Source organism: Engystomops pustulosus, chromosome 4 (assembly GCF_040894005.1).
Source record: "Engystomops pustulosus chromosome 4, aEngPut4.maternal, whole genome shotgun sequence".
Classification (NCBI taxonomy): domain Eukaryota; kingdom Metazoa; phylum Chordata; class Amphibia; order Anura; family Leptodactylidae; genus Engystomops; species Engystomops pustulosus.
This window is the reverse complement of record NC_092414.1, coordinates 217826827-217841573: the sequence shown is the minus strand read 5'-3', so window position 1 is coordinate 217841573 and position 14747 is coordinate 217826827. Positions and strand designations below refer to the sequence as shown.

At 47.0% G+C, this 14747-nt stretch overlaps 1 protein-coding gene across 1 annotated transcript; it reads right to left on the bottom strand.

Annotated features, from left to right (window-relative positions):
* Positions 1 to 1508: 1508 nt before the first annotated feature.
* LOC140125813 (vitelline membrane outer layer protein 1 homolog) lies at positions 1509 to 3557 on the bottom strand. Its single transcript, XM_072144681.1, has 3 exons — positions 3305 to 3557; positions 2990 to 3105; positions 1509 to 1882 (listed from the first exon to the last, which is right to left on the bottom strand). Exons 1-3 carry the CDS (start codon positions 3452 to 3454, stop codon positions 1594 to 1596), a joined length of 555 nt encoding a protein of 184 aa, XP_072000782.1. The 5' UTR covers positions 3455 to 3557; the 3' UTR covers positions 1509 to 1593.
* Positions 3558 to 14747: the final 11190 nt, after the last annotated feature.

The window sequence follows — 14747 nt, the reverse complement described above, 5'->3', positions numbered from 1 at the left end:
GGGGTAACCATGGCCCCGCCGAACTGAACACTTGCTCTGATGCCACACTACTGGCCGGGCAGGACAGCTTCTCTGCTGCAAACTCCGCAAGTTGGGGCCACACATTGAGTTTGACTGCCCAGTAGTCCAGGGGATCCTCTACCTGAGGTGGTAAAGTGCTGTTCAAATAGGCCACTACCTGTTGGTGCACGGTCTGCTCCATGTCCTGCTGGTGCTGCTGGTGGCGGCCACCCTCCTCACTAGGGGTGTGAAGGAAGCTGCTCATTAAGGAATCAAGATTTAAGCTGCTGCTGATGGAGCTGCTACTGCTCCTACCCCCCATCTCCCTACAGCAGCCGTGGCAGTAGTATGTGAGCTATGACTGCCAGGAATCCCCCGGTCAAACCTGACAGAGAATAGACAATGGCGCACATAGGCAGCGGCCAACTGAGTGCACAGTATTTCTCTATAGTATGCCAGTTGTTCCTCCCCAAATACAGAACCCCAAAAACTGACACCCTGGACTTTGAGAAAAAATCACTCCACCAACTATGTGGATTTTACACAGATTTCTTGATATCTCCTTTAGCGACTAAAAAGAATTGAAATTTGGGGAGTACAGAACCCCAAAAACTGACACCCTGGACTTTGAGAAAAAATCACTCAATCGGCTACTGAGTACAAGCAGCTAGACGCTACAGGCAGCACATGCAGTGTGAAATGACGGGATTGCAGATGGCCGTCTGTTTTTAGAGGGCTGCAAAATGTGTCCATAAAAATAGACACATCTTACATGACATGAAGTGCACGCAGCTCTCTGGCACACAAAGGGTACTTCAGACGGCACATGGCTGCATGGGATGCTTCCATACATGACATGTGTGCAGTGTAGCCCAGGCTGATGACTTACCCTGCAGGCTGCACTGTGTGCGATACCTGCTCCTGAGCCCCCAACTCTGTCAATAGTAACTGCGGTACCGGCGGGACTGGGACTATGTATACCTTGCAGGGGAACAAGGAAGGTGAGTATTGGATTTTTTTTCCACTGAGCTTGGCAGGGGCCCAAGACCAAGCCATGGAGCACCTGATCCTGGGCCCCGGCAAAACTCTGTGGAAAAAAAATTCAATACTCACCCACCCGGCTGTTGGGGAACACTGCCATAATGCACCTTAAGGCAAATTGTGGCAAATACGTCATATTGATCAACAATTAATTTACAACTAATGCTTGTACATATATTTTCAAATGAAAATTTGGACATTGTAGACTAAGACCCAACATCATTAATATATGTGAGACGTGGTCCGTAGTCCATAGCAACCTCCGTTCATTGCGGTTTCTCACCACCATTCCCCATTTATTGTGAGACAAGAGGGTCTCCTGATCTCCTCCCACAATATCTTGAGTCAGAGGAGACAGAGGAGTCCAGATCTTATCAATTATAATGAAGTATACAGTCAGGTCCGGCCACATCTTAACACAAGTTCATAACCAATGGAAATCGAATTGTAATATTTATTACCATGTGGACATCTCAAAAGACACAAAGTTTCAGTGTTGCTTCAAGATATGGACTGAGTGGTATCTTTAACTTTATTGAGTTCTTTTATGGTTCAACAACATCCAAACTTGACATCATTGAGAGCGGTGTCATCTCCGCGCCCCTGTTTTCCTTCCACTCTGGTTTGGATACCGCAGATCCCAGAAGGGCAAGTCCCACTCCAGCTGCTAAAAGTTCCCCAGTAGCCCCCTTTTCCTGTAAGAACAGTGTGGTCTGAACACTGCATCATGATGTTGTTGGCTGCTGTGTCGTCTCCATCGCCCTGTTTTGGCTCCACTTGCAATGCGAAGCTCATGAGATGTCCACTGGGACACCATGAAACAGGAGTCCAGTCGCCCCAACTGCGAAGAGAGACCAAAGATAAGGTTATTTGTCATACAAGTCATTTTTTATGTCAAGACATTTTTTATGCAGAATTGTCTAACAGCGGCTGTCAGAGAACATCTAAGGTAGGTGAGCAGAAGGAGAAGGTTGGAAACACTTTGCCTCATTCTGCAGTATTGCACTTGACCTCATTTTGAGTTATAGAAGATGACATGTTTCTATTTCTCAGGTTATCTGCTCATGACACGTGCAATTATTTAGGATGCAAACAACAGTCCCATGGACGTCTTTGTGAATAAGTCCATAGAATTGACTGGATGTCAGGCACCAGAGGTAGTGGACCCATTGGACCACCGCAGACAATGACGTAAGCCGACACCTGGGACCAGAGTCTAAGTGATACCCAGTTGTTACCAGAGCCCACCGCAAAGCAGGTTGGACTTGTTGCTGCATGGTACCACCAGATCATTCCACAGGCGCAAATATGTCCGCGATGGCGGCCAAGCACTGAGGGGCACATGGGTCACAGGGGCACCTGGGGAAATGTGACAGCTGTCTAAGCAATGGCGAGCATATGTCCAGAACTTACATTCTTGTGACTGTTAGATGGGAAGAAAGAAGACAAATGATGAAAGATTTCAGAGACCAAAATGAAACAAACACTATAAGGTCGGTGAGTAAGCCTCACAAAAAAAATCACATCATCCTACAAGAAACAAGTCCTCTCAAAATGAGGTTGTTCATGGTTTAAATAAAATGCTAAAAAAGAAGAAACAAGAGGGTCCAAACTCCTCTCACTGTGGACCCTATTTGTATTAGAGTCACAAAAGTAGGAAATAGGTGACATTAGTAGGACATCATAATAATAATAATCTTTATTTATATAGCGCCATCAAATTCCATAGCGCTTCAGGACATCTCTTGGAATAAGAAGTTCTATTGTTTTCTAAATCCATCTAAGGGGTTTAACCAAATATTTATCTCTAATAATAAGACTGTTATCCTAGTAGGACCCTATCAGGACCCGCCTCATATGGAAACGTTCTTCAGGAGCTCAGAGAATGTCAGAAGTATCCTAAACCCAAGACAAATAAATCTTAAAATACATAAGTGTTTGGACTTACCTGCTCTCGGAAGATGTGATTGTTTCCTGTGTATCTCTAGTTGATGGTGAAGCACAGTATAGTCTGATTGCATTCAGGGCAGTATCATCTCCGTCAGATCCAAGTGGACGTTCCACCTAAAATCAAGGACATTGTGAAGGTCAAACCTTTGTTGATTTACACTTTGCAACATAGACCCCAATTTGCTCAGAATCTGTGTTCTAGAGAAGCTGAGACGTTACCAAGTTATAGGTGATAGAGGGATCCCCACTGAGGCTTCTCCCCACCACCACCACTATCCACTCCTCTCATCAGATTTCTGTTATAATACTTTACCCTTAAGCTGAATCCTCTCGCTACAGTCCTAGGTGGACACCACTGCCGCGATCCCCAGTCACCCCAAGGACCACCGTTGCCAACTGAAATCCATTGTCCTGTGGTAATTGTTGCCTGGATCAGTAATGATATTAGGACGGCAGAGAACATCTTCTGAAGTTGAACTTTGGATCAGCTCCGACAGCTAAAGGTGAATGGAGTCTCCTTCTGAATTTGTGTCCCAAATATATAGCCGAGATTTTTTTACCTTCCTTTAGACATCCTCTTACCAGAAATACTTGTAATATTAATTATTAACCTAATGTATACAGAAAATAGATTTTTGTAGGAGGGGGGGGGGGGATTAACAAGAAAAACTAAATTTCAGGGGAAGTTCACATATTCCTGTTTTTTGCTTATTTCTCATGTAAAGATTACACAATCACAAAGCTTCCAGTTACCCAACACGTCAGGATAATACACAAGCAGAGCCGGAGGGAAAGGGAAAAAGGTTCTATATGTTTTCTATCAAATAATATTAAAAAAAGTTACATTTACCCCGATGCACATTTTTTCCACATTTTATACGGCCGTGGCTTTTGCTCATGGCTCCATGTATTGCTATGGGCTCATAGACACAGCTGATGACTCCTCAGAGAAGAATGGAGATGGCCAGCACAAGCGATGCTCAGGTGAAAGCAGCCATGTTTATCCACCTTGAGACAAACCTTTTCTTCCTCTGCCGTTTCTTACAGTCCCTCCTCTGTTATCCATAATAGGAAACAACAATCTCCATCAAGTCATCCTGGTGTCCTCCAACACTTCAATGTAGACCTGGCCGGGCTGCTTGTAGAACCTAAGACAACATATGGCACATGCTCGGATGTGATGGAGGACATCTGGCCGCCACTATTCCTTAAAATCTCAAATAAAGGCGTTTCTGCCCATTATACTCCTATGGATTGGAGAAGATGTTCCACTCTTTGGGATTGATGCTGTGTGGCATGGAGCTTTCTACAATTCATACAAATGGCAAATAAGCCAACATGTGCCTTCTATGTCACTCAGGGCCAATGTCTTGTGTGACAGCCGTGATGAAGCATTGCTGCAGTAAGCCAAGTATTTCCTAATTGACATCTTTCCATCTCCACCAACGTGAGGGCAGAGGGCCTCTACTTCTTCTGTGCTATTTTACACTTGATGTCCAAGAAGCCACATGGTGGAGGTTCTGATCAGCATCAAGATGCAAATCGCTCACCAACTCCAACTGGACAATGGCAGGAACCCCGAGGCTGCAGTACAGTTAGTGTTTTTAACCAACACACACGTTCAGCTTTGGGTTTGCAGAATGTGGCACCTATAACCAAACACCTGCCGATACCACCTGCAATGCTGGCACCGGCTGAAATACCCGTGGCACATGCTCCTGCACCCAATTGTTTTTCTTTTTGTTTTTTTATATTTTACACAAACAATTACATTAACATGGACTATTTTTTTTCAAATACAGAAGCGACTATTGAGAATTCTTCTAATCAGATACAGTCGATGTTATACCCTAGGGCTGAGTCCCTAAATGGCATCTCTCGTTTAAATGTGGGCTATATTTAATTTACCCTAGCCAGGAAAACCCCAATTTCTTAGTGTTCCCCTGAGCTGCTCTTTCAGGTACCATTGTGTTAGGGAAAAAGGCTGAAAAATGGTGTCCCTATCCTGTGAAGAGACGTGGTGCATGAGGAAACCCTTCCATCTCCTGAACAGTTTCCCCGTCAGCTTGGACTTAGCCCTTTCTGCTTCCAGTTTCTCCAGATGGAAAAGCTGTGTCATTTGTTTCAGTACTTTGGATACTGGGGGGGGACCTCGGGTGTAGCCACTGTTGTAGTAAGCACCGTTTTGCCACCAAGCTAACTACGTGAAACAGTTTTGGGAGCACCTTGCATTTCATCTTCCTGTCCAATGTCATAGTGAAACAGATAAGTGATGGGATCCAAGGGGATCTCCTTCCCCCAACAGAGGTGCCTAGGCCTTGTACCTCCGTCCAGAATGCACTGGACTGGGGGCACTCCCAAAGTCCATGGTACAGATCAGTGCCTGGCTCCTGACACTTCGGACATGCTACTTTCCTTTCCGGGAACGCTGGTGATAGTGGTAAATTGAAGGCAAAAATCGCCCTGTGTATGATACGGAACTGGGTGTCTCTCCACCTCTCATTAATCACATTGCTCCTAACAACCTTCCATCCCTTAAGGATTCTTTCCCCCATGTTCTCTTTCCCGAATTGTCTGCCCCAACTAGAGAAGGGAGCTCCTTGTGGCCTATCTCTTTGCGGAGGGATCGGTACAAGATGGATATTCCACCTCTTTGAATGGGAAATTTTAGTGAACGGTCAAATTCATTGTCAGTGCCTTCCCGTGACATGTCTGGGGTTTTGTCTAAATAGAACTAGGACACCTGTGTGTGCTGTATCGTTTGATCGCCCTTCAACTCATACTTTTTTGTTAGTTCTGGCTTCGTCATCCACCTATGCTCCTGCATATGCAAAAGATCCTTGACAGTATGGATTCCTTTCTCTTTCCACTCTAAAAATAATCTGTTTTGTCTTCCCTACGGGAACCCTGGGTGGTTCCACAGTGGTAGATATTTGGAGACCATCCATGGAAGATGCTAGATCTTTCTTATTGCCTTGCAGGTCGCTTTTGTGTCCCTGAGAATGACTGAGGATTTGAGTTTAGGTGGTAGGGAACCTATCTGGACATGTAACAGAGTGCGAAGATCCCATGGAGAACAGTAAGCTGTTCGAGTTTCGTGTCCGAGTAGCAACTGCTATCCTTTAACCAATCCAGTAAATGCTGTGTAAGACAGGCCAAGTTGTAACCCCTGATGTCAGGTAGGTTCATTCCCCCCTGGTTTTTTGTCATCGTCAGTTTTGAGAGCCCTATGCGCGGCCTCTTACCTCGCCATAAAAATTTGGATATCATCTCCTTGTTCAGGCTCATGATATCTTTGTGTTTTAAGAAGAGAGGAATAGTTTGCATGGGGTAAAGCAATTTGGAGATGCTCATCATCTTTACAAGATGATTCCTTCCCAAAAGTGATAAGGGCAACTGATCTGTAGTTATTTTGGGTAACTCTAACAGGAATTGTGTCCCTGCGCCATTCCCCTTGGTGTATCGTGTACAGGGCGGCGTAATACTCGCCTAGGATTGATGTGATCTTAGCCGGGTCAGTGTGTGTATTCCCTCTTCCATCCTTTAGTTTCAGGATATGAGACCCTGGCCTCCCACCCTTCTCCAGATTTGCCAGCAATCTCCCCAACTTGTCCCCAAATTTGTGTAAATCCAGTTGCAACTGGGATCTAACAAAGCTCTCCTTTCTGTCCTTCCCTACCATGTATTCTCTTTGCAATTGTAGCCAGGACTCTTTGTTATCTGGTGCCGGATTTCCTAGAAAGGCTGTGTACACCCTGCAGGCCACCACACTTGCTTTTTTAAACTGTTCTACAGTCTTCTTTTTGAGTGCCCTAATGTGGTTCATAATTCGGCCCCTCACATACATTTTGCCTACCTCCCAGTATAGTTGGGAGTCTGTAGCATGGATCCCATTGGCCTCTATAAATTCCAGCCACCACCCCTTCATTAAGATGACAAAACTCTCATCCCGCGTTAGAAATGCAGGTAATCGCCATAGATAGTCTGTGCCTTTGCGGCTAATCTCAGAAAGCTCCACTAGGACCGGAGAGTGATCTGAGATCACCATGTCCTCCAATTGGGCCACCTGTACTCGCCGCAGTAGGCTGTCAGAGAGGAAAACCTAGTCCAGTCTGGACTAGGAATTATGAGGGTATGAATAATGGGAATATTCCCTATCTTGGGGATGATGTAGCCGCCAAATGTCCTCCAGGGCCACTGCTTGTTGAAATTCAGAGAGCGGAGTCTCACTGTCCACAGTCCCCCTTCTAGGTCTACCTGGCCCTCTCTCCTTTCGACACCTGGCTTGCTCCTCTCGTAATGGCCTGTCATAGCTGGAGAATTCTTCATTTGGCAATTGTTCCACAAAGGCCGCTGCCCTCTGCGGATCCGTAAATTCATGCTTGGTCCCATGTTTGCTTCTAAAGCGGAGCGTCGCCAGATAAGCCAGTTGAAAACGGGTATTATGCATCACCAGCATGGAGCAGACAGGACTGAATTGATTACGTCTTCTGCTGACCTCGGTTGAAAAGTCCTGAAAGAGCAACCCCCTTTTGAGCCTTTGATGTAAAGTGGGGAGCGCAGGTTCCTGTAGGCCCTCACTATGTCCTCCTTGTCCACGTGGTTGAGATATTTGGCAATCATCTGCCTCAGTCTCCCTTCTGTTTATCCCTCAGTCTGGGACCTTTGTAGGGGTCCGACTCGGTGGGCATTTTCCACCACGCATCTGCCCCCCAGTTTAAGGGCCCGTGGGAGATCCTCCTCATAGACCTCATAAGGCATGGTCGCTGGGATGGTTTCCGGAAGGCCCACCATCCACAGGTTGCTGTGCCGGTATCTGTTCTCAAGGTTCTCTATGCGGTCATATAGCATTTGCAGGTATTGATCTGCTTTCTGCTGGCCCTCTGTTACCTCAAATGTCTTCTGCAGGAGTCCTGTGAGCTGTTCTTCCACCACTCGTGCCTCTTGTTTCCCCACTTGATCTTTCATCTCTGTCAGAGTGGCTTGTATGGCAGCAGTAACAGTATTCACCAGGTCAGGTGCTAAGCATTTGCTGACTTCACTAGCCAGCAGCTGGTAGTCTATGTCTCTGAAGCTGTCCGCACACCTCTCATTCCTCTCCTCTGACACTGCTGGCTGCTGCGGGTCTCGCGCCTGGGCTGTTAGAGTGTGGCTTGACTCGGTCGGCCAGATGATCCCCTAATCCTGCTCGAACACATCCAGTCTGCTGACCCTGGATCCGGCTCTACGGCTGTTCTCTCAGCTCTTGGTCAGCCTGGTGAGTACCACACAGCCCTTACCACCCCTTCCCCTTTCCCCATACTACCTTCCCAAATGTGTTATTTTAACTAAGGACTGACATATTGCTTTGTCCGAAACGTGTCACCATTTGCATGCATTTCGTTTTTATGATGTCTTGCTGGTTTTAACCTTTTGATGAATTTAATAAATTGAACCGAAATTTTTTTTTAAACTTCATACCAGTGCGGATAGAGTGGATACATTTTTTCCTTTTTTCCCTCCTGTTACCTACCTTGGATCTAGACCAAGTGCATTCCACTTCTCGTCCAGCACGGAGCCACTATCAACATGCACGTCTGCGGGTGAGCATAAGCATTTTTTTTTTCCTATTTTTACCATATATGTCCTACTAAGAAATTGGGGTTTTCCTGGCTAGGGTAAATGTAATATAGCCCACACTGAAACGAGAGATGCCATTTAGGGACTCAGCCCTAGGGTATAACATCGACTGTATCTGATTAGAAGAATTCTCAATAGTCGCTTCTGTATTTGTGTGTACATTTCCTATCTGTGTATAACAAATTTATTAACTAACTTCCTGACCTGCGAGTCGTGGAACTGCTGTGGTTGACCATTGTGGTATATGTTACAATCCGCCTGCGTGCCGAGTCCATGTGAATGTAATTGTTTGTGTAAAATATATTAAGAAAAAACAATAATTGGGTGCAGGAGCACGCACCACGGCTATTTCAGCCGGTGCCAGCATCGCAGGTGTTATCGCCAGGTGTTTGGTTACAGGTACCACATTCTGCAAACCCAAAGCTGAACGTGTGTGCTGGTTAAAAACACCAACTGTACTGCAGCCTCGGTGTTCCTACCATTGTCCAGTTGTAGTTGGTGAGCGATTAGCAGCTTGATGCTGATCAGAACCTCCACCATGTGGCTTCTCGGGCCGGGCGCATCAAGTGTAAAAAAGCACAGAAGAAGTGGTGGCCCTCTGCCCTCATGTTGGTGGAGATGGAAAGATGGCAATTAGGAAATACTTGGCTTACTGCAGCAATGCTTCATCACTTCGGTCACACAAGACATTGGCCCTGAGTGACATAGAAGGCACATGTTGGCTTATTTGCTATGTGTATGAATTGTAGAAAGCTCCATGCCACACAGCATCAATCCCAAAGAGTGGAGCATCTTCTCCAATCCATAGGAGTATAATGGGCAGAAACGCCTTTATTTGAGATTTTAAGGAATAGTGGTGGCCAGATATCCTCCATCACATCCGAGCATGTGCCATATGTTGTCTATGGTTCTACAAGCAGCTTCACCAGGATGACTTGATGGAGATTGTTGTTTCCTATTATGGATAAAAGAGGAGGGACTGTAAGAAACGGTAGAGGAAGAAAAGGTTTGTCTCAAGGTGGATAAACATGGCTGCTTTCACCTGAGCATCGCTTGTGCTGGTCATCTCCCTTCTTCTCTGAGGAGTCATCAGCGGTGTCTATGAGCCCATAGCAATACCTGGAGCCATGAGCAAAAGCCACGGACGTATCATGGGTGAAAAAAATGTGCATCGTGGGAAATGTGACTTTTTTTAATATTATTTGGTAGAAAACATATAGAACCTTTTTCCCTTTCCCTCCGGCTCTGCTTGTGTATTATCCTGACGTGTTGGGTAACTGGAAGCTTTGTGATTGTGTAATCTTTACATGAGAAATAAGCAAAAAACAGGAATATGTGAACTTCCCCTGAAGTTTAGTTTTTCTTGTTTAACCCCCCCCCCCCCTTACAAAGATCAATATTCGGTATACATTAGGTTATTAATTAATATAACAAGTATTTCTGGTAAGAGGATGTCTAAAAGAAGGTAAAAAAAATCTCGGCTATATATTTGGGACACAAATTCAGAAGGAGACTCCATTCACCTTTAGCTATCGGAGCTGATCCAAAGTTCAACTTCAGAAGATGTTCTCTGCCGTCCTAATATCATTACTGATCCAGGCAACAATTACCACAGGACAATGGATTTCAGTTGGCAACGGTGGTCCTTGGGGTGACTGGGGATCTCGGCAGTGGTGTCCACCTAGGACTGTAGCGAGAGGATTCAGCTTACGGGTAAAGTATTATAACAGAAATCTGATGAGAGGAGTGGATAGTGGTGGTGGTGAGAAGCCTCAGTGGGGATCCCTCTATCACCTATAACTTGGTAACGTCTCAGCTTCTCTAGAACACAGATTCCGAACAAATTGGGGTCTATGTTGCAAAGTGTAAATCAACAAAGGTTTGACCATCAGAATGTCCTTGTTTTTAGGTGGAACGTCCACTTGGATCTGACGGAGATGATACTGCCCTGAATGCAGTTAGACTTTACTGTGCTTCTCCATCAACTAGAGATTAGAGATGAGCGAGCACTAAAATGCTTGTGTACTCGTTATTCGAGACAAACTTTTCCCGATGCTCGAGTGCTCGTCTCGAATAACGAGCCCCATTGAAGTCAATGGGAGACTCGAGCATTTTTCAAGGGGACCAAGGCTCTGCACAGGGAATCTTGGCCAAACACCTGGGAACCTCAGAAAAGGATGGAAACACCACGGATATGGACAGGAAACAGCAGGGGCAGCATGCATGGATGCCTCTGAGGCTGCTTAATCGCACCATTATGCCAAAATTATGGGCAACAGCATGGCCATGACAGAGTGACCGAATGAGGCTAGATAGCATCTAAAACATGCAATAATTGACCCTGACACTATAGGGGACGGCATGCAGAGGCAGCGGCAGCAGTGGCAGGCTAGAGAGTCTCATGGCGACATACCCTAAATGGACTCAGGTTTCACCAAAGGAGGTGAAATGATTTCCTATGTGAACAAAAGGTTGAAGGTATATTTAGTCGATAACACAGCATGGTGGCGACATAGTGACCAAGTTCCATAACGTATCTGGTGAAACACCCGAAAAATGAGCCTGACACAGCTCTTTTGATAAGGGGACGACATGTGGAGGCAGCCATGGAGACAACTTCCATGATTAAGAGCGACAGTATGGGGCATTCATATTGCGCTGCTATGATTGCAACTTCAGGTCTCCAGCATGGCGGCGACAGATTGGCCGACTTCCACTATGTATCTGGTGAAACACCTGAAAATTCTGCCTGACACAGCTCGTTTGATAAGGGGATGATGTGCTGCATATCCTCTCGTGCTCCAGCGTCTTGGGTATAGAGAGTTGAAATGAGACATTGGTAGACGCTGTGGAGGATCGTGGAGGCAAAATGGACAGGAAACAGCAGGGGCAGCATGCATGGATGCCTCTGAGGCTGCCTAATCTTGGGATGGAGCTGGCGGTCCACCGCCAGGCGAGCTTTCGCCTGTCCAAGCCCCTGTCTCTCGGCTCCTCCCCACCCAAAATGGGCCTGGGGGCCAGAAGCGTTTACTTTGAAAAAATTATAATTTTCAAAGCAGGCGGGGTCGTTTGAATATTTCACCTAGGAATAATGAAATAGCATAGTGGTTCTATTTTTAATTGTTTTTACGGAAATGGTTCCATGATTAAGAGCGACAGTATGGGGCATCCATATTGCTCTGCTATGATTGCAACTTCAGGTCTCCAGCATGGCGGCGACAGATGGGCCGCGTTCCACTATGTATCTGGTGAAACACCTGAAAATTCTGCCTGACACAGCTCGTTTGATAAGGGGACCATGTATGGAGGCAGTGAACTAGTAGTAGATTAAAGGTGCTGCAGTTAAAACTATGTTAGTTGGATCTTGAGATGGAGCTGGCGCTCCGCTGCCAGGCGAGCTTTCGCCAATCCAAGCCCCAGTCTCTAGGCTACTCCCCAAACAGCACTTCTAAGAACCTTTTGTATAAGATCAAGTGTAGTAGCGTTCTTATAAGTTTAGGATATGGCGGGTGAGGGGAATGTAAACAGATGCGCAAGAAGCGCTGAAATAATATTGGTAAATGATAAAAGTTTGCCAGTATATTTTGTGGATTACACAGCAGGGTGGCGACAAAGTTAACAAGTTTGATGTGGAAGCCATGAAAACAACCCAAAATTCTGCCTGACACAGTTCGTTTGATAAGGAGACCATGTATGGAGGCAGCTATATGGACGACTTTTGGAGGCAGCTATGGCGATGACGTGTGGAGGTAGCAATGGAGACAATTTAATTTGGATAGTGCCTGTATGTGGCAGTCCAAAAAAGTTTTCAAACCAGAGGAGCAGGTAGGTGGTCCTCCAGAAAAATTAAATAAATTGAGTGCCTGTATGTGGCAGTCCAAAAAAGTTTTCAAACCAGAGGAGCAGGTAGGTGGTCCTCCAGAAAAATTAAATAGATTGAGTGCCTGTATGTGGCACTCCCAAAAATTGCTTAAAACAGAGGATCGGGTAGGTGGCCCTCCAGAAAAATTAAATACATAGAGTACTATAGCTAGAGCCAGTTGGCCCTGGCAAAAAATAGCCAGTTTCCTCTGCTTTAGTGTACAAATAGGAGGAGAAGGAGGACAATGAGGAGGAGGAGTGCATACATTATTCAGGTTGAGCTTCTTTCACCTGGTGGAGAATGAAAATCCGGAGAAATCCAGGCTTTATTCATCTTGATAAGCGTCAGCCTATCAGCGCTGTCAGCGCTGTCAGTCGACAGGCGTGTACAATTATCGGTGATGATGCCACCAGCTGCACTGAAAACCCGCTAGCGGCAGGGCAGGCAAGAACCTCCAAGGCGTACAGCGCCAGTTCGTGCCACATGTCCAGCTTTGAAACCCAGTAGTTGTTGGGAGCTGTGTGATCATTTAGGACGATGGTATGTTCAGCTACGTACTCCCTCACCATCTTTCTGTAAAGATCAGCCCCTGCCAGTGCTGGAAAAGCTGCCTGCTCGCCTACTCTCCCACGCTACTTGTCCCGCAGAAGTACGCCCTCTGCCGCTAGCGCTGTCAGAAGGGAAATACTGTTTCAGCTTGTGCACCAGGGCCTGCTGGTATTCATGCATTCTCACACTCCTTTCCTCTCCAGGGATGAGAGTGGAAAGATTTTGCTTGTACCGTGGGTCCAGGAGAGTGAATACCCAGTAATCGGTGCTGGAATAAATTCTTTGAACGCGAGGGTCACGGGATAGGCAGCTTAGCATGAAATCTGCCATATGCGCCAGAGTCCCAACGCGCAAGAATTCACTCCCCTCACTGGCCTGACTGCCCATTTCCTCCTCCCCCAACTCCTCCAACTCCTCTTCTTCTGCCCATACACGCTGAACAGTGAAGGACTGAACAATGGTCCCCTCTTCTGTCTCGCCAACATTCTCCTCCTCTTCCTCCTCATCCTCCTCCACCTCCTCCGATATGCGCTGAGAAACAGTCCTAAGGGTCCTTTGGCTATCAACAAGGGAATCTTCTTCCCCGTCTCTTGTGACGAGCGCAAAGCTTCCGACTTCATGCTGACCAGAGAGTTTTTCAACAGGCCAAGCAGCGGGATGGTGAGACTGATGATGGCGGCATCGCCACTGACCATCTGTGTTGACTCCTCAAAGTTACTCAATACCTGACAGATATCAGACATCCACATCCACTCCTCATTGTAGACTTGAGGAAGCTGACTGACCTGACTACCAGTTCTGGTGGAAGTTGACATCTGGCAGTCTACAATCACTCTGCGCTGCTGGTAAACTCTGGATAACATGGTTAATATTGAATTCCACCTCGTGGGCACATCGCACAACAGTCGGTGAGCGGGCAGTTGGAGGCGGCGCTGCGCTGCCCTGAGAGTGGCAGCATCTGTGCTGGACTTCCTGAAATGCGCACAGATGCGGCGCACCTTCGTGAGCAAATCAGACAGATTGGGGTATGTCTTGAGGAAACGCTGAACTATGAGATTTAGCACATGGGCCAGGCATGGCACATGTGTCAGTCTGTCGAGTTGCAGAGCCGCCACCAGGTTACGGCCGTTGTCACACACAACCATGCCTGGCTTCAGGTTCAGCGGTGCCAGCCACAGATCAGTCTGCGCCGTGATGCCCTGTAATAGCTCTTGGGCGGTGTGCCTTTTATTGCCTAGGCTCAGCAGTTTGAGCACCGCCTGCTGTCGCTTAGCGACGGCACTGCTGCTGTGCCTAGAGCTACCGACTGATGGCGCCATGCCCACGGATGGTAATTCGGGGGAGGAGGTGGAGGAGGGGTGGGAAGAGGAGGAGGCATAGTAGGCCTTTGAGACCTGGACCGAGGTAGGCCCCGCAATCCTCGGCGTCGGCAGTATATGAGCAGCCCTAGGGTCAGACTCGGTCCCAGCCTCCACCAAGTTAACCCAATGTGCCGTCAGCGATACATAGTGGCCCTTCCTGGCAGCACTCGTCCACGTGTCCGTGGTTAGGTGGACCTTGTCAGAAACGGCGTTGGTCAGGGCACGGATGATGTTCTCTGACACGTGCTTGTGCAGGGCTGGGACGGCACATCGGGAAAAGTAGTGGCGACTGGGGACCGAATACCGAGGGGCGGCCGCCGCCATGAGGTTTCGAAAGGCCTCGGTCTCTACCAGCCTATAGGGCA

Bases quoted from the DNA above. Each gene is read 5' to 3' on its own strand.
- LOC140125813 (XM_072144681.1), bottom strand. From the start codon at position 3,454: ATGTTCTCTGCCGTCCTAATATCATTACTGATCCAGGCAACAATTACC. The intron at 3,106-3,304 runs GTAAAGTATTAT...CCTTGATTTTAG, and splicing joins CGAGAGGATTCAGCTTAAGG to GTGGAACGTCCACTTGGATC. The intron at 1,883-2,989 runs GTAAGTCCAAAC...CTCTCTTCGCAG, and splicing joins ATCACATCTTCCGAGAGCAG to TTGGGGCGACTGGACTCCTG.